The sequence below is a fragment of the Pholis gunnellus genome (genome assembly GCF_910591455.1).
Source record: "Pholis gunnellus genome assembly, chromosome: 8".
Taxonomy (NCBI): Eukaryota; Metazoa; Chordata; class Actinopteri; order Perciformes; family Pholidae; genus Pholis; species Pholis gunnellus.
Genome location: NC_136534.1, coordinates 18,161,353 through 18,185,309, shown reverse-complemented (window position 1 = coordinate 18,185,309; position 23,957 = coordinate 18,161,353). Strand labels below are relative to the sequence as shown.

Genomic DNA, 23,957 nt, shown 5'->3' with positions numbered 1-23,957 from the left:
TCGCATCCGCTCTCTTATCCCGGAGAAGGTAGACCACGGTACACTGTTTGTAGCAGTTTAATTCTCGGCCAACACCCCCTCAAAAACAACCGCAATCATGAGCAGGAAATTCTTCGTCGGTGGAAACTGGAAGCTGAACGGCGACAAGAAAAGCCTCGGCGAGCTCGCGCACACCATGAACGCAGCCAAGGTGGACCCCAATGTCGGTATGTGCAGGTTTAGACAGCCGTGACACCAAATCCTTTTTTTTTTTTTAAACATTTATAGTTGTAGCCGCATGTTTTATGAATAGCATCACCTAAATCCCAGTTACAATGGCTACATGTTTGTGTGTCGTTTACTCATTTTAATGTCACAACCGAATCACTCCCGACTCAAAATGGCTCGGCCATTCAATAATTCAATGACACCATTAACATCACAGACACACATCTGCTTAAATGTGAAGACCTTTTTTTAAAAGTTGCATTCAGTGTAATCGCTGTATATTTATTCACATATATTTATCTGAATATGTATTCAGACAGAAATGTATAAAATGACGGATGCTCGGGTGGGATTTGCAGTAATGTCGGTGGTGGTGGGTGTGCGTTTGCAGCTGCACGTAGTCCAGCAGACTGATCCGCATTGGCTGTGAGGGTGCATGGTGCATTCAAGTAACTCTGCTCGCTAATGATGTCGCTCGTCTTTCATCTGCAAACCAATGAGAATACAATATAGCCTATTGTGAGCTTCGCTTTGCACGTTGAGGCAGTTTGTCTCGTCGATTATTTTTTTTCCGGCATGCCCTGAACTAGACATTCCTCAGTTTGTTTCATTCCGTACATTATACTCTGCTAGACATCAAAACAAGCCTTCATACGTTGGCTTTTGTCGAGGCCTGTTTCCACTGTCACAGAGCCAGTGGTGCTCTTCCTGCAAAGTTGGGTGTTCTGCAACTGTAACGTTGTGTGCTATCACTCTATTCAGGCTATAGCACGGACCTTGCTCCATTAATGAATCCACCCCGTTTCAGCACCAGAGAGGGAAACTCAAGCAGACTTTTCCCACCGGCTTTTCTTTTCCTCTGACCTCTGCAGAATGCGGCCATGTAGGCGACCTTTAGGAGGCTGAACTCAGACCTTTTAATGCAGAGAGACCCGGCCATGGCTCTGGACTAATGACCTTTACCAAACCAATAATAACGGGTTTAATATAGACTCTGCTCACCCTTAAAGATATATAGTTTCATTTTGAATGTCAGTGTGTTGACTATACTGCACCTTGATTGAACCATGCAGACTGTGCTGCTGTTGAATTTGGTCCAATCATGTTTGCACAAGAGGGCAAACATTTTGTTTGTTTAAACGTTATCAGATAAAAAAAAAGTTACACCATTTATTGTGAGTTTCATGATACACTTTTGCATTTGAGTAGCTGTAGTAGTACACAAGCATATTGATGGAGCTTATTTGGCTGGATGGACACATCTGGTGCTTGTGTTTTTTTATTTCAGTGTTGCTGCAACAAGCATAGCTAAGCTTTTAACAGCACGTGAAAGCACTAATAACTTTAGATTTAGGCTCAGTGGTAGTAGATAGTCCTTTAATCACAGGGCTGGCAGTTTGTATGTATTTACCTGTATATGAGAAGTGTAATAAAGTTTTGAGTGTCTTTAAGAAATAATCCCCATCGTATGTGCAATCTTCCAACTAACCAAAAGTAAATCCCAAACTACTACTATCGCATCATTGACATCAAGGAAGTTGTTCTAAAATGTCTAGAATGTTTTAGTTTTAGGAGTAACTCTCTGCTTAACCTAAGCATTGTTTTCTTCTTCTGCGCTCACAGAGGTGGTGTGCGGTGCTCCTTCAATCTACCTGGACTTCACCAGGACCAAGCTGGACGCCAAGTTTGGGGTTGCTGCTCAGAACTGCTACAAAGTTGCCAAGGGTGCCTTCACTGGGGAGATCAGGTACGCCATGTGTCCGTCAGAGGACAATAACCTGCAGATCAGAGTGAAATAAGTGCATTAAACACACACAGTATTCAACCACAGTGTAAATAAGAGGGATCTATTAAGTGTGTTAAATATAAGATATATTAATAAATAAGAGTATTTCTTGAAATGTACATTATAATCAGCAAATAAAGATGAATGGATGAAACGACTTCATCACACACTTCATACAAAATCCTCTGGGTTATTAGGTTTGATCACTAATGTAAAATGTTGACGTTTCTTATCACTGTGATAAAACTGTTTTTAGATAGAGGATTTGATTATTTTGTGTTTTTATTGTATGACTTTGTGTCTTCAGCCCTGCGATGATCAAGGACTGTGGAGTGAACTGGGTGATCCTGGGACACTCTGAGAGGCGCCACGTCTTCGGAGAGAGTGACGAGGTAATTCTAGAAGACTTTGTCTTCTTCCACGTTGCACCAGCTTTATTGTCTCATGATGCTCAGCGCTAAGTGGGAAAAGTCCCATCCATTAGGCCCGATGCACAAAAAAACACACATTTCTCCTGTACACTGTGTGATCAGATGCTTGTGTGTGTTGTTAGCTCATCGGTCAGAAGACCGCCCACGCTCTGGAGAGCGGTCTCAGTGTGATCGCCTGCATCGGCGAGAAGCTGGACGAGAGAGAGGGCGGCATCACCGAGAAGGTTGTCTTTGCTCAGACCAAAGTCATCGCAGGTACGCACCAGGGAGTGTAAATGTTGCAACGCACAAGTTTGTGCAAGCTAGAGCGCGGTGGAAATTCAGAGAATTTGAGAAATAGAAATTAAAGTCGAATCAAACGTCTCTCTCGCAGACAATGTTAAGGACTGGAGCAAGGTCGTGCTCGCTTATGAGCCTGTGTGGGCCATTGGCACCGGCAAGACTGCGTCCCCACAGCAGGTAAATATATATACAAGTAACCACTGAAAACGATTACCGCAATCTCTTCACATGACTCGTCATAATGTGCCCGTTTCCCCGCACGATGTCTCAGGCTCAGGAGGTTCATGAGAAACTGAGGGGATGGCTGAAGACCAACGTGTCCGAGGCTGTGGCCAACTCCGTGAGGATCATCTATGGAGGTCAGTCAGTGCGACGAGATCGGTGCCTGTCGTCATGTTCTTCTTTTTGATTTCCACGCATTAATCTCTTCTTCTTCTTCTCAGGCTCTGTGACCGGCTCTACCTGCAAAGAACTTGCCTCCCAAAAGGACGTTGATGGGTTCCTTGTCGGCGGAGCCTCCCTCAAGCCAGAGTTTATCGAAATCATGAACGCCAAGGCATAAAAAAAATAAAAATAAAACGGGCAGCTGCGATGTGACCGCATCCAGATCAGAGGCCAACTCCATTCAGACGATTCAGTTCCATCTTCCTTCACTCTCAGCACTTAGTCCTATTCCCCTTTTTATTTTCAAAAGTATTTGTGTAATGATGTCATTCCCTCCTTTTCCTTTCCTTTCTTTTTTTGTTTTGAAATGTATTTGGTCATAAAGAAAAAGGGACAGGTTGACTCATACACTGTACCGCACTGAAAAGAGTTAAGTCCACTGAGAATAGTCTGTGTGCAAACTAACTTCCACACCAAGTGCTCAAGCTATAAAGACTTACACTTACACCTTGAGGTGGACGGCCAGTCCGCGCCTTTACTTGAAGAGTTTACCAACTTTTATTGTGTAAACGGTGTCGCAGCTCTTCTGTCAATCGGTTGTATTTGTCTTTTTAATATCTACGTCTCTTTTGTGTAATTGTGATGTTCTGTGGCTTTTACCTCCCTGTAGACGTGCTTGATCCTCTCGTTCGTTGGCTGGTTTTGCCAAGTGGGCAGCATCCATTTCATAATCGTATTGTGTCATGGCCGAAGGGTGCAAGGCTGTAAGGAAACATAACAAATAATAAACTGTTTAGAGACTGTTTCAGTGTGTTTGCTTGCTTTTTTTTTTTTCTGTAAGTTTATCCAATTTCTGATTCCATATTATCTATCTCATAGGGATACCGTGTGTGTGTATATACCAATAGGTTTCATAACCTGCTGTGTGTTCATGCACAGTTGATCGCGGCATTCTCATGCTGGGAGGAGAGCGAGTATCTCATTACAGAAGTGACCTCCTTTAAAGACAATGCTATGCAGGGAAGCATTTGACGGCTATTTTTATCTCGGCACTGAACTAAAACGGACATGCAGCAGTGAAGGACTCATGTCTCGGGACATTAAATTCTAGTTTTACGAATTACAAACTTCTATGCAAAACTAATCGAGAATAAAGAACTTTGTTAAAATAAATCCTAAAGTGTACTGAGGATTTTGGTCACCACATCTTCTGTTGTAACATCTCTTACAACATCTAAATAGTCATCTCAGACTTAAGCCTGGTTGGTTTCTAACTTCTAACACTATTTCTCACACTCTGATACACACGAACACTTAACTCGTACTGGTTCCAGATGTCTGCACTGACAACTGAAACCGTCTCGGCGCCCAGGTCAACATTTCATTCGGAGTCTGTCTTCAGCAAACATTTAGTTTTAACCAAATATTGGCTGTCCCAGTGTCTGTCCTCTTTATATTCTCACGGTCTTGTCGCCACAATGCTGCAGGTACAGGAGGACAAAATAACCAGAACACTTGTAGAATATGATGTAATCAAATGCAATAGCTATTTTCAAAATAGGAATCTTATTTTATTTATTTGCTGTGGGTTTGCGATAAATTGATGAAACACAACTTTTATTACGAATACACACAATGTAATAAACTTAAATGAAATTGATTTTGACATTGAACAGTATGAGAAAAGGCCTCATGATTGACCATATTTAGTAGTGCATACTAGTGCATAGTAGTGCATAAAAAAATGTATCACAAAGTAATTGCCACCAAGGATATTTGGGGACTTCAGGGCCCCCGAGAATCCGCAGAGAATACTGCATCACGTCACAAGGTGCTCCTCTTATCAAGCCCGCCCCCCTTCTGCAGCCCGCTGTCTTACCTTTGCACCCCGGGCCAGCGGGGGGCGGTAGTGCCCCACACTGAACACTTTGTGTGGCTCAGTCTCACGTCCGTGTTTACAAGCGAAGCGTGACGTTCTCAGCGCAACTAAACGCGTTTCATTTTACCTGTAAGCGTCCAACATGCAGTCACTGAGAGTGTTTCTCAGCGAGAGACTGACAGCAGCGGCGGAGGAGATATTTGGAGCTGTTGAGAATACAATAGCCGAGTACAAAGAGGAGATTTCTCGGTGCAAAGATTTAGAAATCAGTCGTCTGAGGATGCAGCTGAGGCTTCTCAAGTCAGGTTGGTTTCAATGGCAGCCGCGTGCAACCAAACGTCATGTAGCTCTGCATTGTTTTATTTCAGATGCATGCCATGATTGTGATGATAGTATTGTCTTTTCACCCAGAGCCACGGTTGGATAGATGCCTCGGAGCCCAGCTGCAGCAGCTCACCCATCACCACCCTCCTCCTCCTCCTCCTCCTCCTCCTCAGCAGCTCCATCAGTCAGTCCCGTCAGAGGAGCCTCCTGAGTCCCAGCACTGTGAGGAGGACGGGAGCGGCAGCATGGAGCAGGAGCACCCGGAGCCCTCTCAGGTGAAGAAGGAGCAGCAGCAGCAGCTGAAGAGCCACAGGGACTTCTGGAACGGCCACGAGGTAGAGCAGCTCGAGAGCCTCGAATCAGACATCAAAGACTTCATCTTGTCTCCCTCCAGCCTGAGAAGCAGCCTGCAGGACCCCGCCTTGCTCTTCCACCCTTACCACAACAACCACGGCGAGGAGGGCAAAGAGAAACCCTACTGCTGCTCCGTTTGCGAAAAGCGCTTCAGTAACTGCTCCCACCTCGCAGCTCACATCCGGACGCACACGGGAGAGAGGCCGTACAGATGTGACATATGCAGAAAGACTTTCGTCACAACGAGCGCTCTGAACAGACACCAGACGATCCACACTGAAGGGAAACAGTTTGTCTGCAATTATTGTGGTAAATCCTTCAAGTGGATGGAGTCCCTCGGCAGACACATTAGAAGCGTACATAAGAGAGATAATGTGCCTGTATGACTCTCGTTTAAGATAATACACTAATGTCCACTAGATTAGTCATGTTGTAACTGTATGTTAGCCATCTATGCGTTTAAAACACCTGAACAAAGAATGTAGTGTTTTTCTATGTTTTGTGATCAATTATATTGTGCATGGACCTCATTAAGCCTTGAAAAACTGTACATTGTAGAATTTGTAGAAATGCATTTAAAGGTATAGTATTTTATAAATAAATTATGGTGAAAGTTTTATTACAGAATAAAATGTAACTCCTGGTATTGTTGAATGTGTTGTGCTTTCTGCTGCAGGAACATATAAGAAAAGGGAAGTTACACAGTGCTCCAGTAGGTGGCAGTAACAGCATTTCATTCACAATTTCACTTCAATCTGGAGTATCTGGCAGCGTTCAGGCTCTTGTCCCTAATGTACTGAGTATGTACTTCTTTTCTGGGAATTGAAAGTACTCTCAGTAAGCAGTCCTCTTACAGTCAAAATATTCAAATGATGAGGGTGGTAAGCCATTATTCCGAGTGGTGAAAAGCAAATAAGTGCATTTACTCAAGAACTGGAATTTATAATCGTGAGGTTCTTATATGTGACATGAGTATTTCCAATTTCAGAAGTAAATATTGTACTATTTACTCCACTACATATATTTGACAGCTCTAGTTGTTAATTTACAGATTATTACTCTAAAATATAATGTAGAAACAATTCATGTATTAGTATATATTAAAAACCCAGCAGTATATAAAGTCGTTAAAACTAGCTCCACCTTTACCAGCTGCAACTTTAAAGTGACGCTTACACATTAATGCGTTAATAATTACAATTCAGTATTACATATTACTCTGCTTTGGGTTTCAGTGTCCTGGTATTGTGCATGCTGGCTCACCGTCATGGTTTGTTGGAACACTTGGTCACACCTGTTATTTTACATCTGTGACAAGTCAAAATGTCTGCCAGAAAAAGGCCTATGTACTCCATACTTCATAGAAACAATTTGGGAAAGCCCTGACCTGTTTCACGGTGACAAGGTCCAGGTAAATAAAATGAGGATGCTTTTCTGAGTGTGTTGTGGTTCACTGACCTCGAGTCTATACCCAACACCTTTGAGACAAACTGGAACGCTGACTGTGTGCCAGGCCTCATCACCCAAAACATCAGTGTCCATCTTCACTCATGCTTCTGGGGCTGAATGGCAGCAAATCCCTGAGACCAGGTCCCAAAACTCTTGTTGAAAGACTTTTTTTTCAGGACTCTAGATACCGTTAAAGCAGCTTATTGAAGCCCAAGGTTTTGGGGTGAGATGTTCAGGGGCTCTAATCTTCAGGTGCCCACACACTTTTGTACTGCGGTGACAACTTTGGCAAAAGCTTTAACTAACTTGGGATGTCGTCAGTCCACATTTATCCTCAAAATGAAATAAGACAGGACTCCCACTGCTCTCTCTATTCACTGTCATTATGAAGCCATTTCTTATACTCAGGGGTGAAATTGAGATTTGTAGTGCAGGGAGCTGCGATTCACAGAGTGTGTATATACGGTATGTGCAGCAGTAGAAGTGGTAGAGTTCAATCTTTTGTGTCATGAATAGATACAAGTCTTTAGAGTAATAAAGTTCAAGTAAAGAAATACGGAGATCATTGGTATTGTGGTCAGGTTCAAGGTGCCTGACCTATTCAAGGAGCCGATACAGACATTTAAATAGTCTTTTTCAGTTTATACTTTCTTATTTTTCATGTGTCAGCTTGCTCGATAAAAGATAAACAAAAAAAATTAAAATGCCGATAACTGTGCTAAGTGTCCAGCGCCTGCACTTCATTCATGCCTCAATGTTGTAGAACATCTTGTTGAACTGGAATATTATTCCAGGGTACACTCTGAGAGCTCTCATGTACATTCAGGCGCTCTGTGCAGTACACCACTTACTATAAGTGTGCTGAGCAGGCAAATAAAACCATGGCACAATATCTCATGATTGATCATCTGGATTAAAATAAAGATGAATTATGTGATGGGGCTCTGCTCAAAGTGTTGCTCTGAACACAGATTTTGCCACTGATTATATGGACAAGTTATACAACATCACTTACAGGTGTAACTAGTGTCCTTACGGTGGAAACAAACCTTTTTGTATAATTGTAAAACTTCTCTGCTGTTTCAGACATTATCAGCAGGTTTTACATTGAATCTCCAAAAAGGGCAATGTGTTTCCCATTAGCTCTGTGGCCAAAGGGCTCCCTCGCTCTTTGTTCCCTCTTAATGGGTACACAATGTTTCAGGTATCGGAGGAAACAAATATATTTGCTGAAAACATCCTGCCGTCTTGAAGAATTTGTGGTTTATTTTGTCATTTTGTTTCGCAGCTCTCAGTTGATCGTCTCTATTCCAACACACCTGTGACTGGTAACAACAAACCTGCGGGATTGATTGATTTTGATCATTCTGGATACTATAAATATATAAAAACATCACATGGTTTTGTCACCTCAGGGGTGTAATGCAACCCTTGTTTTCAAATCTTGACCCTGTGATTGATTGAATCCTCCAGCTGTGAATGTGCACAAGTATGTGAATGAAATAGTCCTCATTCGGACCCATTGAGAATAAATATATCAGCATCAAAATCCTTCTTTCCACTTCTTTATATATGTTGCTGCCGTCCCTAACACAAACCATGTCCTTAAAATATGTGTTCAATTTAAAAAATATTTCATTTCTGACTCAAACCCAACATTGTGTTTAGTCCAACAGAAGCTTTACAATAATGAATGATCACCACAGTGATGTAGTTGTTTTTTATTCCAACACACTATTAAAGTGAGCTTAACAACACTTAACAAACCAGCTGTCTAATTTCTCTTTCTTTTTATATTAATGAAAAATGTTGTAGTACAAAACCACTATATACACACACCACATGCTTATTCCTTATTCCTGTCATGGAGCGTCTCCCAGCATGTACTGGGCAGGTTTAAGAAACTGGAAGTTTAGTTTTAGAAATAAGAAGATAAAAAGAATGTTGGAAAGACTGGCTTACTTTGTATCTTGAACGCCCAGAGAAGACAAGAAAAACTCCCAAGGGAAATACATAGCTCTAGTAAAACCAAAGGGGGGCCTTCCACACATGATAGATGAGTATGAAACGGACACCATGACTGCTTCTCCAACTGTCATCACCTCTTTGTGTCAAACAGCTGTTGTTTAATAAATGGGTAGCCAGGATCCTCGTAGACCCGTTCGTTTCAACCCTGTTCCTCGACCCACAGCACATTCATCTATTTTCTTAATCAAATCATGGACTGTTTTGAATGTGGTCCACTAGGTAACGTAATGTAATTGCCATTGAGAGTGAAAGCTCTCCCTTTTTAGGCCTTAACTGGACCAGTTGTAATCTTGAAGCTGGTTGCTGAGATGTTAAAGATGCTAGCAAACTCCCTGTGTGGTGGAAGGAGGCAGAGACCTCTGGTCACCCGCATGTTGTCTACAACCACTTAAGAAATGCTCAGCAATGCCTTAAGAGGATCCTGTGGGATCTTCTTCTCCAGGCCGGAGTGGAGTGAGGAAGAGGTCAGAAGAGACTCATTGTACAGGTGAGAGGAGGTGAAAAAGGCAACAGACTCTGCGCTCAGTTAGCACTTGTGCCACTTTAGCAGGTTGTCTCGATGCTGCTGGCTGCAGATGAACGAGATGTTGCTCAATCAGATGTTTCATTGACCGTATAAATACTTCTATCTAATTAAATGGGACCAACAGAGGAGCTCTAATGTAACAGTAAAATTGGAGATGACAGTCCTAACAGGAGTGTAGTGACAAAAAATGAACCTCGAGAGAAGCAGAGTAGCCGGGCCCAGGCAGAGAGACAGCGGACCAGCGCATTACAGAGTTAGTAGTGGTCATTACATACACTTTATGAAGTATAACAGCTCCAGCAGGAGGAGAAAGATGATTTAGGAGCAGATACAATTGCAAAGTGTGTTAAAACTGTGCCTCTCGGGCAAAACAGATAAAAAAGGAAGATATTTTAGCTGGAGGGAGCTGTGGGACAGGGACTACACCAAATCAGTCACTGTTTGCACAAAGTACAAAGTTCAAGGACCAAACCCAAACATAAGAGCTATGATAGTGTAGCTTTACATAGTCTGTGAAAACATTTGGAAGTTGGTGTGTCAATTGTTTTTGCATGAACGTCTGTATGAAGGCACAGGGGATAGTTAGAGCTCATTGTACGTAGAACCAGCGTCACATTCACCTGTTTTGTATTTATGACCTCTTCTCCGGTTATAATTAAGCAATTTAAACCTTTACCCTGTAGATACAACCTGGCTCTAATTAGATGAGCGCACGAGAGCAAGGAGGATGTTGATCTGTGGCCTTCCACACACATTTGTATCACACTTGAAGTATTTGCAGTCTTGCTGCTACCGCATTGCGGTCTGTCATCAGTGACAATACATGTAATTACAGATAATTTCATAAAGCACAGGGATGCACTCAGCAGTCTCAACCTGACACTGTGCATTATCCTGATGCACTAAACCGTTCATATGTAGTACTAAAAGTAGGGCAATATGAAAGAATAAAAATTATTTGCAAATAATTGTCCCAGATTTGAAAAGAAGAGCCGCTAAGAATAACCTTTATTTGACATCCTAAATTGCTAGAAGAGGCTGTAGTAATAACTCCAGGTTGAAATGAAATGCAGCGTTCAAACATCTTTCATCCACACCTTTCATAACATCCTTATCCGCCCTGAGAGAGGACTGATGAAGTGCTAAGAATATCCCCCAGATGTGATGCCACCAGAGGGGAAAATCTGATTTGTCCTGCTAGAAGATACTTTACATTATGTTGACACACTTATTCAAGGTGACTTTAAATGACACACAACCTACATACCAACTCACACGCATGCCCTATCCAGTATGTATATATATATATATATATATATATCCAATGTCACTCTCCTGACTTAGATGGTTGTTACAGATAAGGCTATCAATCAATCAGTACGAAGAGATTTTATTGCGAAAATAAAGAAAAGGGATATAGACTACTTTAAAAGACTATTAAAATTAAGTGCATCTTTACAACAAAACATGTATTTTGTAAAAGTTGTCTAGCCAGATCTACAAATCTGCGAGCCAGCAGTGGTTCTGTCTTGCAACATGAAGGCCGTGTTCAGTGATCCGTGTCCTTTTGAAGGAGATTCCTCCAGCCGGACACGGTGAGAACACACACAGCCCTGAGCCTTCAGCAGTAAATCACACTCTCGCAGCTCCTCCTTTCTTTCTCCTTTTTCATTTCTCTCTTTATATATATATATCTTTTTTCTCTCTTTTCTTTTCATTTTTACTGTGCAGTAAGGAATGCTCGCTCTACAGGGTGGCTGGTGTTCACTGGAGCGCCTCAACTCCCATGTCTCACACTCATCCCATGTGTCTCCTATTAGCTACACTCAACCAAGAGAGGGAGGGACGGAGAGAAAGGGGGGGGGGGGGGGGAGTCCGAAAGAGAGAGGGAGAGGGGGGAGGGGAGGAGAGTCAGGAATTTGATATGCTTTGTGCATGAGTGACTTGTATAAAACAAAGACGGGGCAAATAGTCTGAATGTATGTGAGGGGGGGGGGGGGGGGGGGGAGCGCACGCATGAATACGCCAGAGACTAGCAAAAAAAGATTATAATTTATTTCCAGATTTTTTTGCCTTCATTTGCATCTTGTTTCACAAGGTAAATTGAAAATAAAAAATAAAAATAAAAACCGACTGCCATACCATGAAAATGTAAAAAAATAATACAAATAATATGTACTGTATATATAATTATATCATTATCAACAAACAGACAACATTAATCATAATAACAATACTATTGATAATAAACATAACATAACACTAAATTGCTGGTCTCATGCATATAGAACGCCCCTCAGGTACAAAAGAGGGGGTAATTACTAAAAATAGAACCAAAAGTTCCACCAGTTCAGAATAAGCGCCTAGCTACATGCAATGACATAAAAGAGACTCATGTACACATTCCTTCTGGCATCAAGTATTTTACACATACTGTACTTCACTATTGCCCCCTCCATCTAATATACTGTACAGAGCACGATACAAAACAGGACTGGAGTTTGAGAACATTATGCAGGGAAGCGCCGGAGTCTGGATCTTCAACGTGGTGCAGTTAGCAGGGACTGTGTGCAACATTTTCACGCCCTCCTCTCTCTCTTTTGTTAATCCTTCAAAAATCTTCTAGTTTCCCCGTCCATTAGTCCAGCTTTCATTTAGAGTTCCTTCGTTGTTTTCAGTGCTTTTCTTTTGCGTTTCATTTTGCACACATTCTCCCTCGTTTTTCCTCCATGCTGCTCTTTGTCGTGCCCCTCCCTCACAGGGTTTTGTCACTTTCTTTCTTCAGGTGACTAAAAGGTCAAAGGATAAACCATGTTAGAGTGCAGTTTGAAGTAAAAAGTCACAGCTAAGGTTAGGGTTCAATTCATCTCAGATAATTGCAGCATTTACTCCCAAAACAATGGCTGTTTTGGGGAGACATTTGAAAAGGTTTATCTGAATCCATAGATTGCATTTCTCAGGACTTAATTATGCACAGAGGTAACAAACATTTTTCAAACACCCCAAGCCGCACAGCCAAGCTGACTTTTACAGGTTAATTGCAACAAACTAATCGACAGTTTGTGCAAAAACAACAACAGCGGGAGTGGTTTTAATTTGTGCTGTTTGTAGACTCAACCACTGATTAAGGCTTGTTAAAAGTTTATCAAAATGTAAACCAGACATGAAGGTTTCTGCTACCTGAGGCCATTGTTATTTGTCAGGTCGAGGTTACTTCAAGAAATGTCTCTCCCATTCATGAAAGCCATTGTTCTAAGTAGATTGACAATGGGCAGAGGGAAAGATTGTAGCCAATGAATTGCATCAACCTGGTGAGCTAACGATAAGTAAAAGATGAAATATAGATATATAGAAAACATATCTCTGGGTCTTGGGTACGGTTTAGATCTCATATTTGGCAGCACCAGTTGTTTAGACCTTAAAACAACTTTGTCTCATTTTTAGGATAGTGCAAAACTTTAGAAACATGTACACCAATAAACGGAAAAATAATCTACAACTGTGTTTAGAAATGATTCATTGTTCAAGTAGTTTTATTGTTCTGGTTCCAGCTTCTTAAATTTGAAGATTTTCTGCTTTTCTTTTTCTTGTATCATAGTTAATATACATCTTTGGACTTTGCACTGTTGGTTGAGCAAAGTGAAGACAACACCTTGACATGTTATTGAGACACATTATCAACTATTAGAAAAAATAATCGAAACATGAATCAGCAATGAAAACAGAATATCGTCAGTCTCTGCCGCATTAACAGAGGCCCAACCAATGGACACACACACACACACACACACACACACACACACACACACACACACACACACACACACACACACACACACACACACACACACACACACACACACACACACACACACACACACACACACACACACACACACACACACACACACACACACACACACACACACACACACACAGCCTCCGTACCTGTAATACTCGTCCTGGGTGAGGGAGTGGTGGTGATGGTGATGGATCCACTGTTGTTCCAGGGCCAGTCTCTGGATCTGCAGCTCTGCGCTCTGGGCCTGCTGCATGGCCTGGAGCTGATGAGCTGCCGACATTGGACCAGTGAGGGAGGACTGCTGGGGCAGGTCACGGAAAGGAGCACCTGTAAAAAATAAAAGTAAAAAAAAAGAGGAAGAGGAAAGAGGAGGAGCAGGTGGGGATACGAAAGGAAAATGGAGAAATAATGGAGCCGAAAGGGCCCTGAGGTCAATCATCGTCATCATATTCAAAAAGTCTCTTCATAATCTTTCAGCACTGTGGAGTTTTTAAGAGAGAAAAACTGAACAAGTACATGGACGAGGAGCCTTCTCCTCACCGAACAGCTGTTGGCGGAGCACCTCGCTGTCAGTGAGGGGGTGAGCCAGGATGGGGGTGCCTAGTGTGGCTCCTGGGTAAGGGAGGCGTGTCAAAGGAGACCCCGACGCCAACGGGTCCATCAGGGGGTGTACCCCGCCCGTCGCTGGATGCCAGTGATGTAATAGGAAATACAGGAGATATTTAATAAGAGTCAAATTATGAATTCAAAACAAAGATAATGCACACAGCATGTAACACATTAACATTAATACATTATGCTACATTTAAGAGATGTCTGATTCGTGGGAACACAATGAGCAGCTGAGACAATCGAATAAAGTCAAAGACATCTGGATTCTGGAGGCAGTGCAGAGTCAGTAAACTTAATGGCTTTTGCTGAAGTGTAAATGTGAAATGCAAATATTAATTTCCATCCATCAATAATCTGTTACGGCTGACATTGAGCGAGAGGCGGGGTACACCCTGGACAGGTCGCCAGGCAATCACAGAGCTGAAACATTAGCCTAATTCCAATCCGGTCCCAACATCTTCCCACTCCGTGACGGAGCGAACGATTTGAGTTTGTACTCGCACTCACAGCTGAATGAAGCACTTTTTTTTTTAAGTCGTAGGCATAAATACAGCTGCAAGTTACAGGACAAAACTTCCCTCTCTCCAGCAAGGAAGAGATAAACGAATATCAGAAAGAAATTGGGTTACGTTACAGTTGCTCCAATTCTAAAATAGCATATATACATAAACGTATAGAAAGTATAAAAATAAGAAGTAACTATGTAAAAATATGTGGATTAAACTACAAATGTATTACAACAGTGTAAATTATAATGCTGAAAACAGTGTCTATGATTGTATAGTGTGTAGAAATGCTGTATGACAGTATGACAATATGAAATGTCTATCTTAGTTTGAGTAGCTTATGAGTAAATGTTTGTACGGGTAGTCGCACTGAATCATCTGTAGGGAGTGTGTTCCATGACGAACACAAATTGGCGTTGCACGTGGTCAGTAGGGGCAGCTGGTTAAATCAGTATCGATGTAGACTCACTCTTTGAGAGTTTTATAACCCACTTCCACTCCCCGCTAACTGGCTTTGGGATGGCACTTTATATGGCGAGTGGAAGTGAGTAGGGAGAGGTTGTAGGAATCAGATTGGAATTGGGCCATAGGGCAGGCAACCATTCACGCTCACATTCACACCTACGGGCAATTTAGAGTCACCAATTAACCTAAATAACCTAAACTGCATGTCTTTGGACAGGGAGGAAGCCGAAGGGCCGGGACAAAACCCACGCTGACATGGCGAGAACATGCAAACTCCACACAGAAGGGCCCAAGCCGGCCGGCTGGCAGGTTCAAACCAAGAACCCTCTTACTGTAAGGAACCATCATAACCACTACCCCACCGTGCCACCCCAAATATTAACAAGCAGGTTTTCAATTTCCTTTCAACATGAATTCTTTCAAAGAGACAAAATTCTTCTCTTGTTTGTCGTACATTTTCTGCTGATTGGTGTTCCTGAACTGAGATCTGAGTAAACTAAAAACTCTTGAGGGACTTTGAACTTTAAAGCTTGCAACATTTGAACAAATGAGTCAGATGACGAAGAGAAAACTATGACCCAATATCACTTGAAATCAAAGAAAACCTGTGTTTAATGATTAACTACACAAATATAAAATGATTCACATTGAAGTTAAAGGATAAGGCTGGCTTTGTTTTTCTTACCGTCCACAAAATCATCACTTCCCTGTCCTGTCTTTGGAAAACAACCCCAAGCCTACTGTTTAATTATTTTATTTAAAAAGTTCAGTAATCTCCTAAAACTGCTGTAGCTGCATTGTAGTTTTTTAGCAAATGTTACTCAAACAGGAGTAAATAGAGCATTTGTTGGGGATTATTTTCAGCCCACGGATTAAGACACATGTGGTGTGTCAATCCAGCATACACTGCAGCATGGTGCACGTAGGATTGACTCCATACAAACTACAACACCCATCCTAAAGAAGGAATATGTCATCCACTACAACGGTGTGGCTCGTGGCTCTTAGATTTGTTTTTTTGTTTTGTTTTTGGACAATAATGGTGGTCTATGGTAATAGAGTATCACAAGCCTTATCCTTCACTTTTTTTCGTATGCAAATCTTGCATGTGTCAACCATCAACAATTCTTTTTTGACTACAAAATCTGTTCATAGTAACACATCTGGGTAATCTCAAGGCGGTTGATACTGATAATAGGAGCATTTGTATCAGAAGTGGTTAGTACCTGTGTCTTGCTGGTGCAGGTGAAGGTGTGAGTGGATGTGTGAATGCTGGTGATGATGAGGTGTCACGTTTAACATCTGAAGACGCCCCAGATTCTCTCCTCCACCTCCATTTCCTCCCGTTCCTCCTCCACTTCCTCCACTTCCTCCTCCTCCATTTCCACCACTTCCTCTCCTTTCTCTTTCTCTCTCCCTCTCCCTCTCCCTTTCTCTTTCTCGCTCTCTGTCCCCAAATGCCGGCAAAGCTGCTCGGTCTCTCTCCCTCTCCCGTTCTCGTTCCCCACTCCTGTCCCGCTCATAGGGCGCAGGAGAGCGAGTGGGAGTGGGGTAGGTCTCAGGGGGAGCGGCTGGAGCAGTGGCTGGTGGCAGATGAGAGGACAGGGAGCTGGGAAAAGAAGAATGGGGGACTGGGTGATGAAGTGAGGAGGCATTGGACGTTGGCGGAGCAGGTGGAGGAGGAGCTGGCGGAGGAGCAGCAGGGCCTGCTGGGGCTGGGGGGGCAGCCGGTGGTGCAGATGATGGGTGAGAGGGAAGAGAGGGTGTTTGTAGAGATGAAGGGGGTGGATTGGACAGGGACTGAGGGGCAGGAGGGTTGGGAGGGTTGGGAGGTCGGGTTAATGGGGCCAGAGTCGGGCTCTGGAGGTGCGGGGGGCCAGTGGGAGCTGGGGGAGGAGTGCCATAGAGTGTCACCTCATTAGCTCCTGCTGCACCTCCTCCAAGTAGCAGGGAGTGTGCATGTGTGTGTGCATGTGCATGTGCGTGTGCGTGGGCGTGTGCTTGGGCATGGGCATTGGCATTGGCATGAGCATGAGCATGGGCATGGGCGTGGGCATGGGCATGGGCGTGAGAATGAGAGTGAGCAAGGGCAAGAGCAGCGTGATCATGTAGGGCCCCATGTGGGTAAATCCGCTCATCACTCTTAAATTCAAATCCTTGCTTCATCCGCTCTCGATGTGCAGCCACTGCATGAGGAAAGCCGACTCCTCCGAACCCTGCACCCCCAATCCCTCCATGTATTGGGCCTCCTGCCATTCCAGCGTGGCCTCCTACACCTGGACCCCCCTCAAGGCTGCCACCATACAGAAAACCCAAGATAGCTGCAGCTGTAGCTGCATCAGTTGGCAGGTGATGCGGGTGGCCTAAAGCATGATTCTGGAACTGAGGAAGGAAGAATGAGGGGTGGACGTGGGGATGGCCATGGTGAATTTGCGCGTGGTGTGCCTGGGCACGACTTGCTGCCCCGAGTGGAGACATAGCATGAGGGCGAGCATACTCGCTCAGGGTTCTCAGCGCTGGGGTGTCAGGGCCTAGATATGGACCTCCTAAACCTATTCCCAGGGATCCCTGAGGGCCAACGACTGTTGACGCCCCACCCATTGATGGCAGAAGGAGGGAGTGTGGGATGGAGTGAGCGAGGCTTGGGTGGAGATGGTGGGCTTGAGCGAGGTGGGCATGCGGGTGTGAGTGATGATGCTGGGGGTGAGGGGGAGGGTGGGAGATAGAGTTGCCAGAGGAAGAAGGGTCGAGGATGATAGAAGACGAGGAGGGGAAGAAGAGAGAGGAGCCCTGGCGACCCCCTCCAGCGGCGTTGATGTCCTTCTGCTGCTGCAGAGAAAACAGTAAAAGACAGTAAATCACATCTGCCCTGATCTGCTTTACTCCCCTCCAGTTAAAATGACTAATTGAATCTACATCAAATCCATTAAATCTGACATGTTGCATAATTATCACTCTTAAAAGTGCACACCTGTAGATGTCGATCCAGTTCCCTCTCACGCTCACGCTCCCTCTCCCGTTCCCTCTCTTTTTCTCTGAGGTCTCTGGCCCGTTGCTCGACCTCCCTGCGGGCCCTTTCGATCACCTCATTCCTCTTCTTCCACAGTTTGGAGCCGTCCAACGGGACAAAGAGGACATCGCTGCGGGCGCAGGAATTCCCGCTGCCACGGTCGAGGACCTTGTGAAACCTGGACACAAGTGACACAGCAGAGTAAAATACCATTACACCCACCAGGAGTCAGAATCAGAATCACCGTTACTGTTATTTACATCTGATGGCAGACAGAGGGACTGAACAGAGCGACACATTGACAATCTCAAATCGGAGGATTATGTTGTTTTGACATTACCTTGCTGATTGGCTGGCGTGGATGGGAATATCTACAGGTTTGGGCTCGGGAGAGGGGCTTCTCAACACCGGTGGTGGGCTTTCAGTCTCTTCCCTTTCTTCTATTGGTTCTTCTTTGATAACAGGTGTGGGAGGTAGGCCCAAATCCAAGTGTCCGTCTCCACCAGGGAGTGAAGAACTGGAGGCAACGGTCAAAATGCTGTTGTTGTTGTTGTTGTTGGCTGAGTTACTAAGAGGTGGAGGTCCCTTTGAGACATTTTGAGGCGAGAGTGATTGCGAGTTTGTATTGCTGCTATTGGTCGCGCTACTGTTGCTATTGCTGTTGGCCATGTTACTGCCACTCCCATTGGAGTGGTACGTTCCACTGAAGGGAGGGTGGCTGTTCAAAGTACCATGGAAAGGGGAGGGACGACATCCAGGTGACACACCTGGCCCAGGAAGGGGCATGTTGGGTCCAGATGAGGAGCCAGGGGGAAAAGATGAGAAGCCTCCCATCTGATTTGTGGATGGGCTGGGTAATGGAGATAGAGGTGTTGGAGGAGTCTGGGCGGAGGACTGATAGTGTGGGGGACGTACATTGGGTGCCATACCTGATGGGGGTGGCTGGGTGTGCGAGGTCTGAGGTGGGGGTAGAGGAGGCTGAGGTGGTGGTGGGGCATATGGAGCGTTCGGAGGGTGTCCATGATGGCTGGAAGAGGAGGAAGGAGACAGTGCAGGAGGCTGATTTGGCCCTCCGCGGTTTTGGTACAAAGCAGAATCTCGCAGGTTTGAGTCTCTCTCTCTTTCTCTGGACCCAGACTGGTAGTGGGGGTGAGGTGGGTGGGGGTGATGGGTTCCTACAGGCCCTGAATACTCTCTTCCCAAGTTTGGAGTCACCCGAGGGGGGCTGAGGTACTCTCGATTTGTGCCAGTAGGAGGAGGAGCCCCAGCAGGAAAGTCTTTTCCTCCTGTGGGAGGATACTCTCTGTGAAAGTGGTCTGCTCCAGAGGGAGGGGTTTGTGCCTGGTCCATAGTAGGAGGGAAGTCTCGGCTGGATGAGTTTGGGGGATGTGGGTGGGGCAGTGGGGGCAGGGAAGAGTGGGAAGGGTGACTTGGGTTGCTTTGGGGTGACGCAGGTGGGTCTCGGTTCAACATGGGGGTTGCAGGTAGCCCGCCAGTTGAACTTGGGGGGTTTCCCTGGGGAATGGAGTTGTTGTTCGGGTTACTGTTGCCTACAACCTCTCTTGTCTGACCCCCAAACTCACCCCATCTGCCTCCATCTTTGTCTCTGGGATGGCCCCCTCCAGTTCCGTTGGGGCCAAAGTCTCTACTCTGGTTTTGGTTTGGCAGAGGAAACTCCCTCCCTGCATCTCGTTCCCTTTCCCTTTCTCGCTCCCTGTCTCTGAAACCTGGACCAAAGTCTCTTCTTTCAGGAACCAAGTCTCTTCTTTCAGGACCCAAGTTTGGTCCATCCCTCCCAGAACCTTGGAAATCCCGGTTCTGACCCACTGGCAGAACCCCAAACTCCCTGCCTTGGATGCTGTTGGACCCACCCATCCCACCACAAGGAGTATTACTATTACTTCCGCTACTATTGTTGCTGCTGTTGCCAACGGGAGCAGAGAACTCTCTGTTGATCTCCCTCCCCACGCACTCCCCCCTCACTCCCCTCTCCCTCTCTCCTGCAGCCCCCCTCTCTCTGTCCCCTCCCCCTCCAGCGTACCTGGGAAGGTACTCCCTGTGGGGGTGGGGGTGAGGATGGGGGAGGTAAGAGGGGTGGGAGGAGGAGTGGCGAGAGGATGGAGGGTTGTAAACAGAAGGAAGTTGCTGCTGCTGCACAGGGGGCTGGTGCTGTGGTTGGTGTGGGTGGTGGTTGCCAGGGTAACGGGTGTATCCCCAGCTCCCCTGGCAACCGGTTGCTGTGCCACCCTGCCAGCTGGTGGAGCCGTAGTGGTGAGGGTGGGTGGAGGGTTGGGTCTGGGACTGGGACTGCTGCTGGGGGCCAGTCTGTGGCAACAGAGAAGGGGGAGTAGACTGGGCCTTGTCCAGGAGTTTGTCTGCCTTTTCTATTTTGTCTCTTTCTATCTTAACCTCAGCAGGCTGGTTTTGTCCCCCGAGCTCCAGGGGCTTCAGTGCAGGTGGAGGAGGAAGAGGAGGGGGTAAAGAGTGGGGAATGCTGGGGCTGTTATGGGAAAAATCCCCTCCGGAGATAGTGGTCTTGGTCACACACTGCGTGCTGGCTTTGGAATTCATTCGGCTGCCGCTAAGTGCAACATCGACGCCTGTCGGTCCACCGTACTCAACTTTACACATCGATTTGGAGTCTAGGGAGAAATAGGACTTCCTCCCGCTATTGCTGTCATTTGATGTGTCCCCCGCTCCACGGAGAGAGGGGGTCGGACCAGAGGAAGAGCAGGGAGTGGAGGAGGGCTTAAGAGACGGACAGTCTTCAATTCGTGCATCCATTTCCCGCTTTTCTCCATCTCCACAGGACTCCTCCCCTCTCCCCTCTCGTTGCGCTCTCCTGTCGTCTCCCGCCACCTTCCCCGCTCCTCCCTCCTTGCTTTTCTCTCGTTCTCTCTCTCCTTGCTTTGGTGAGTCGGGGCCATCGGAATCAGAGTCCAGGCTACCCAAAGGGGAAGCGGAGAGACTTGGGGACGAGGAGCGATTGTCCTGGTCTATATCCCGCCCACTGCTTAGACTACTGCTACTGTTGGCCAGGCTCCCTACAACTGAACTCCTACTGCCCTGGGATTGGCCATCTTCGTTGTCACTCTCACGGGATTGGCTGGCAACTGAGGTTGGAGGTGGGACAGTGGAAGGAGCCGAGCTGTCAGTCGAGTGTGTTGATGTTGGAGGGTTTGGGGTAGAGGCCGATTCCTGACAAAAAATAAAGAGCATTTCTGGATGAGGTAAAAATGTAAATTTTGTGAATGTGGTTATTTTGTTGAAGCCAAGAATAAAACTCTGAATAGCTTAAACAGTGCCTTTTTGGATGATTTAGCAAAATCAAAGCTTTGTAATTAGTCTTTATATAACAGGTTGATGCAATGTAACACAAACCTGAACTTTCTGCCTCTTTGGAGGAGACACAAGTTCCTCCCCCTCACTCTCTGATGAATCATGCCCTTGTGATCTGCGACTGAAGCGATTTCCAGCCAATTCCTCACCAGCACCTCTTTGCTAAAACAACACAAGACTTTTAATTCTGTAGTGATGCATTTGAATCCCTAATAGGCCTATGACTGTTTTGAGAACAAAGCCACACTTGCATGCACACACACACACACACACACACACAAACACACACACACATCGATGTCAAACACTAAACATGAAAGATTTCAAAGCGCTGTATTGTAAAACACACTATCAAACAATACTGACACTGCAAGGGTATGTCTGTGGCAATCATACTGATGACTCATGCACTGACAGCACACACACATGCTCTCACACACACAGAATACTATACACAGGGACAGTATTTTTTATTGCTCATGACTCTTGTATGTGCATGCACACACATAACCGTATGGCCAAAACCACGACAAAGAAGGAAAAAAAAAAGGAAAAAGAGGTGCGCTAACCGTCTGTCTATCGTTGCGTTCAGGGCGAGTGGGGCTGGTGTGCGGGCGTCTGCCCCTTCTCTCCTCACTCGCCCCCCGCCGTCGCCCACTGCGCATGGGCATCTGCAAACCCAAAAGTCCAGCAAAGGAGGAAGATACGGACAGGATTAGAAAGCCTCACGTGTTAAAATAACGAAGAGGTACAGGTATAGGGAGAAATACCGAGATAATTAAGAGATGTGTTGAATGGAGGGTAAATAGGAGTTATTACAAGACCCCAAGAAAAGTCAAGTTTGTTTAATTCAAGTTGGAATGTAGAAAAGACAACAAGTGGAGGATAAAATGTGTGAGGGAGGTGAAAAGAAGAACAGGCAATAATTGAAAGAAGGCCACAGAGAAGAGGAAGGAATCGTAAGCAGAGGAAATATAAACGTGCAACGTCACAACCAAACAAATAAATTGCATCTTAGTCATCTTGGTTATTTTAATACTATCACATATTGAACTAATTATGATGTAGCCACATTCCCAAATGTGGCTACATTAGGCAGGTACACCATCCCTGATCTCAATGAAAATAATATATGTTCATACCGATTCTTTGTGTGTCCGTGTTTTCATTATTTCTTCTTTAAAATGACCATTTTACAACACAAGCCATTGCAGGGACTGAACTGGTTCCTGTTGGTTACTGACTGGGCTGTGTGTTACACCATGAGAGCTACCAAAACCTGTAAAGAAGCATAAACAAAGAAGGCATTATTCAGTATTTATCTGCATTAGAAATCCTACAGAGAATCCGGTGTTTTGCTGAAGAACATTAGTACGACTGCAGCGGTAAACAATATTGTTTGCTATCTGCACCATGTGTGGAGTGTGGAATTTGTGACGTTATGAAAACATCTGACTTTAAAACTGCAAAAGCACTGTTGCAACATTTAAATTCCCAGCATGCTTCACACTGTATCGGAAACAACCGCTTTTCACCGAGCTCCAAACTGTTTCCTCTCTGCCTTCCGCCTTCACCACGGCAGCAAAAAAATCCACAGGCACAATCGGTTAACCCACTCGCACTACCAGAATGCACTGGTCTGGGTATTGTTAATTGGACATCGAAGGAGCAGATGAAAAAGAGCAGGAGCAGAAAAGACTGATTGGGAGACTGCATTTTGGAAGGCGGCCTGCAGAAGACTCCCGCAAACATCTTGAGGATATGGGACCACACCCCCCCTCCTCCTTATTGCACCTTCACCACAACAGCCAAAACCCACAGCCACTTGTGGTTAACCCACATGACCTGGTTATGGCTGGCAGAATCCCATTCTTATTTATCCATTCAGCCAACCATTAGGGAAATGCACAATTTCGAGATCCTCTATCCAGATTTGGGTGTGCCTGACAACGTAGGTGGACTACTGTGCAAGGACCGGCCTAATCCATTCATTCATGTACCACTATGATGAAAAAATGGCTCATGTATATTGAATGAGGATATAAATAGTCCACGCCACTGGATGTAAGAAGAAAAGATATATTTGGCTGAGCAGTAAGAAGAGCTGTTGTGCAGCCAGTAAATATAGGAGCCACATCCTCATTTTTGTGTGTGTTTGGATCCTGTAAATCCCGTAGCAGCTCCACTACACATGGCTATGCATTAATTATTAGTGCATGCTGCAGTGACTGATCCAATCAGAGTAAACTCACTGGTCATACTTCATATGCATAACAGAAAGAAAGAAAAAAATGCATGGCACATGTATTTATAGGCAATGCAGTGTATGCACAGTCAGTCTAATTAACATACATATGACTAAGTTCATCACACAGGAATCATTCAGGGCCCAGTGGGTTTACTGTGTACATACTGCATCTCAGTTACAGGTGGCAGCTACTGGCCTGCCTGTGGTCCACCGGCAGGTCCTTGGCCATGGTCAGTAAACAACTAGGACGCGAACACATTACCAACATGCAACAGCATTAACATGACCACTCCGCCCGCACGCTCACGCGCGAGCACACGGCCCC

The 23,957-nt window shown here is 45.1% G+C and overlaps 3 protein-coding genes across 3 annotated transcripts; 2 read left to right on the top strand and 1 right to left on the bottom strand.

The window, feature by feature from the left end:
* Positions 1-3,895, top strand: tpi1b (triosephosphate isomerase 1b). The gene is made up of 7 exons (XM_079165023.1): positions 1-206; positions 1,831-1,954; positions 2,301-2,385; positions 2,547-2,679; positions 2,798-2,883; positions 2,978-3,065; positions 3,150-3,895. The coding sequence occupies exons 1-7, from the start codon at positions 98-100 to the stop codon at positions 3,266-3,268; spliced, it is 744 nt and encodes a 247-aa protein (XP_079021149.1). The 5' UTR covers positions 1-97; the 3' UTR covers positions 3,269-3,895.
* Positions 3,896-5,111: 1,216 nt separating this feature from the next.
* On the top strand, positions 5,112-6,285 carry LOC306700496 (uncharacterized protein; the record flags this gene model as incomplete). The annotated part of the gene is made up of 2 exons (XM_079165525.1): positions 5,112-5,274; positions 5,381-6,285. 2 exons carry the CDS (start codon positions 5,112-5,114, stop codon positions 6,031-6,033), a joined length of 816 nt encoding a protein of 271 aa, XP_079021651.1. The 3' UTR covers positions 6,034-6,285.
* A 5,422-nt stretch (positions 6,286-11,707) lies between these two features.
* On the bottom strand, positions 11,708-22,553 carry atn1 (atrophin 1; the record flags this gene model as incomplete). Its single annotated transcript, XM_079164994.1, has 9 exons — positions 11,708-12,439; positions 13,599-13,779; positions 13,993-14,136; positions 16,262-17,864; positions 18,007-18,223; positions 18,386-21,243; positions 21,427-21,546; positions 21,954-22,055; positions 22,527-22,553. 9 exons carry the CDS (start codon positions 22,551-22,553, stop codon positions 12,406-12,408), a joined length of 5,286 nt encoding a protein of 1,761 aa, XP_079021120.1. The 3' UTR covers positions 11,708-12,405.
* Positions 22,554-23,957: the final 1,404 nt, after the last annotated feature.

Bases quoted from the DNA above. Each gene is read 5' to 3' on its own strand.
- tpi1b (XM_079165023.1), top strand. From the start codon at position 98: ATGAGCAGGAAATTCTTCGTCGGTGGAAACTGGAAGCTGAACGGCGAC. The intron at 207-1,830 runs GTATGTGCAGGT...CTGCGCTCACAG, and splicing joins CAAGGTGGACCCCAATGTCG to AGGTGGTGTGCGGTGCTCCT. The intron at 2,386-2,546 runs GTAATTCTAGAA...GTGTGTTGTTAG, and splicing joins TCTTCGGAGAGAGTGACGAG to CTCATCGGTCAGAAGACCGC.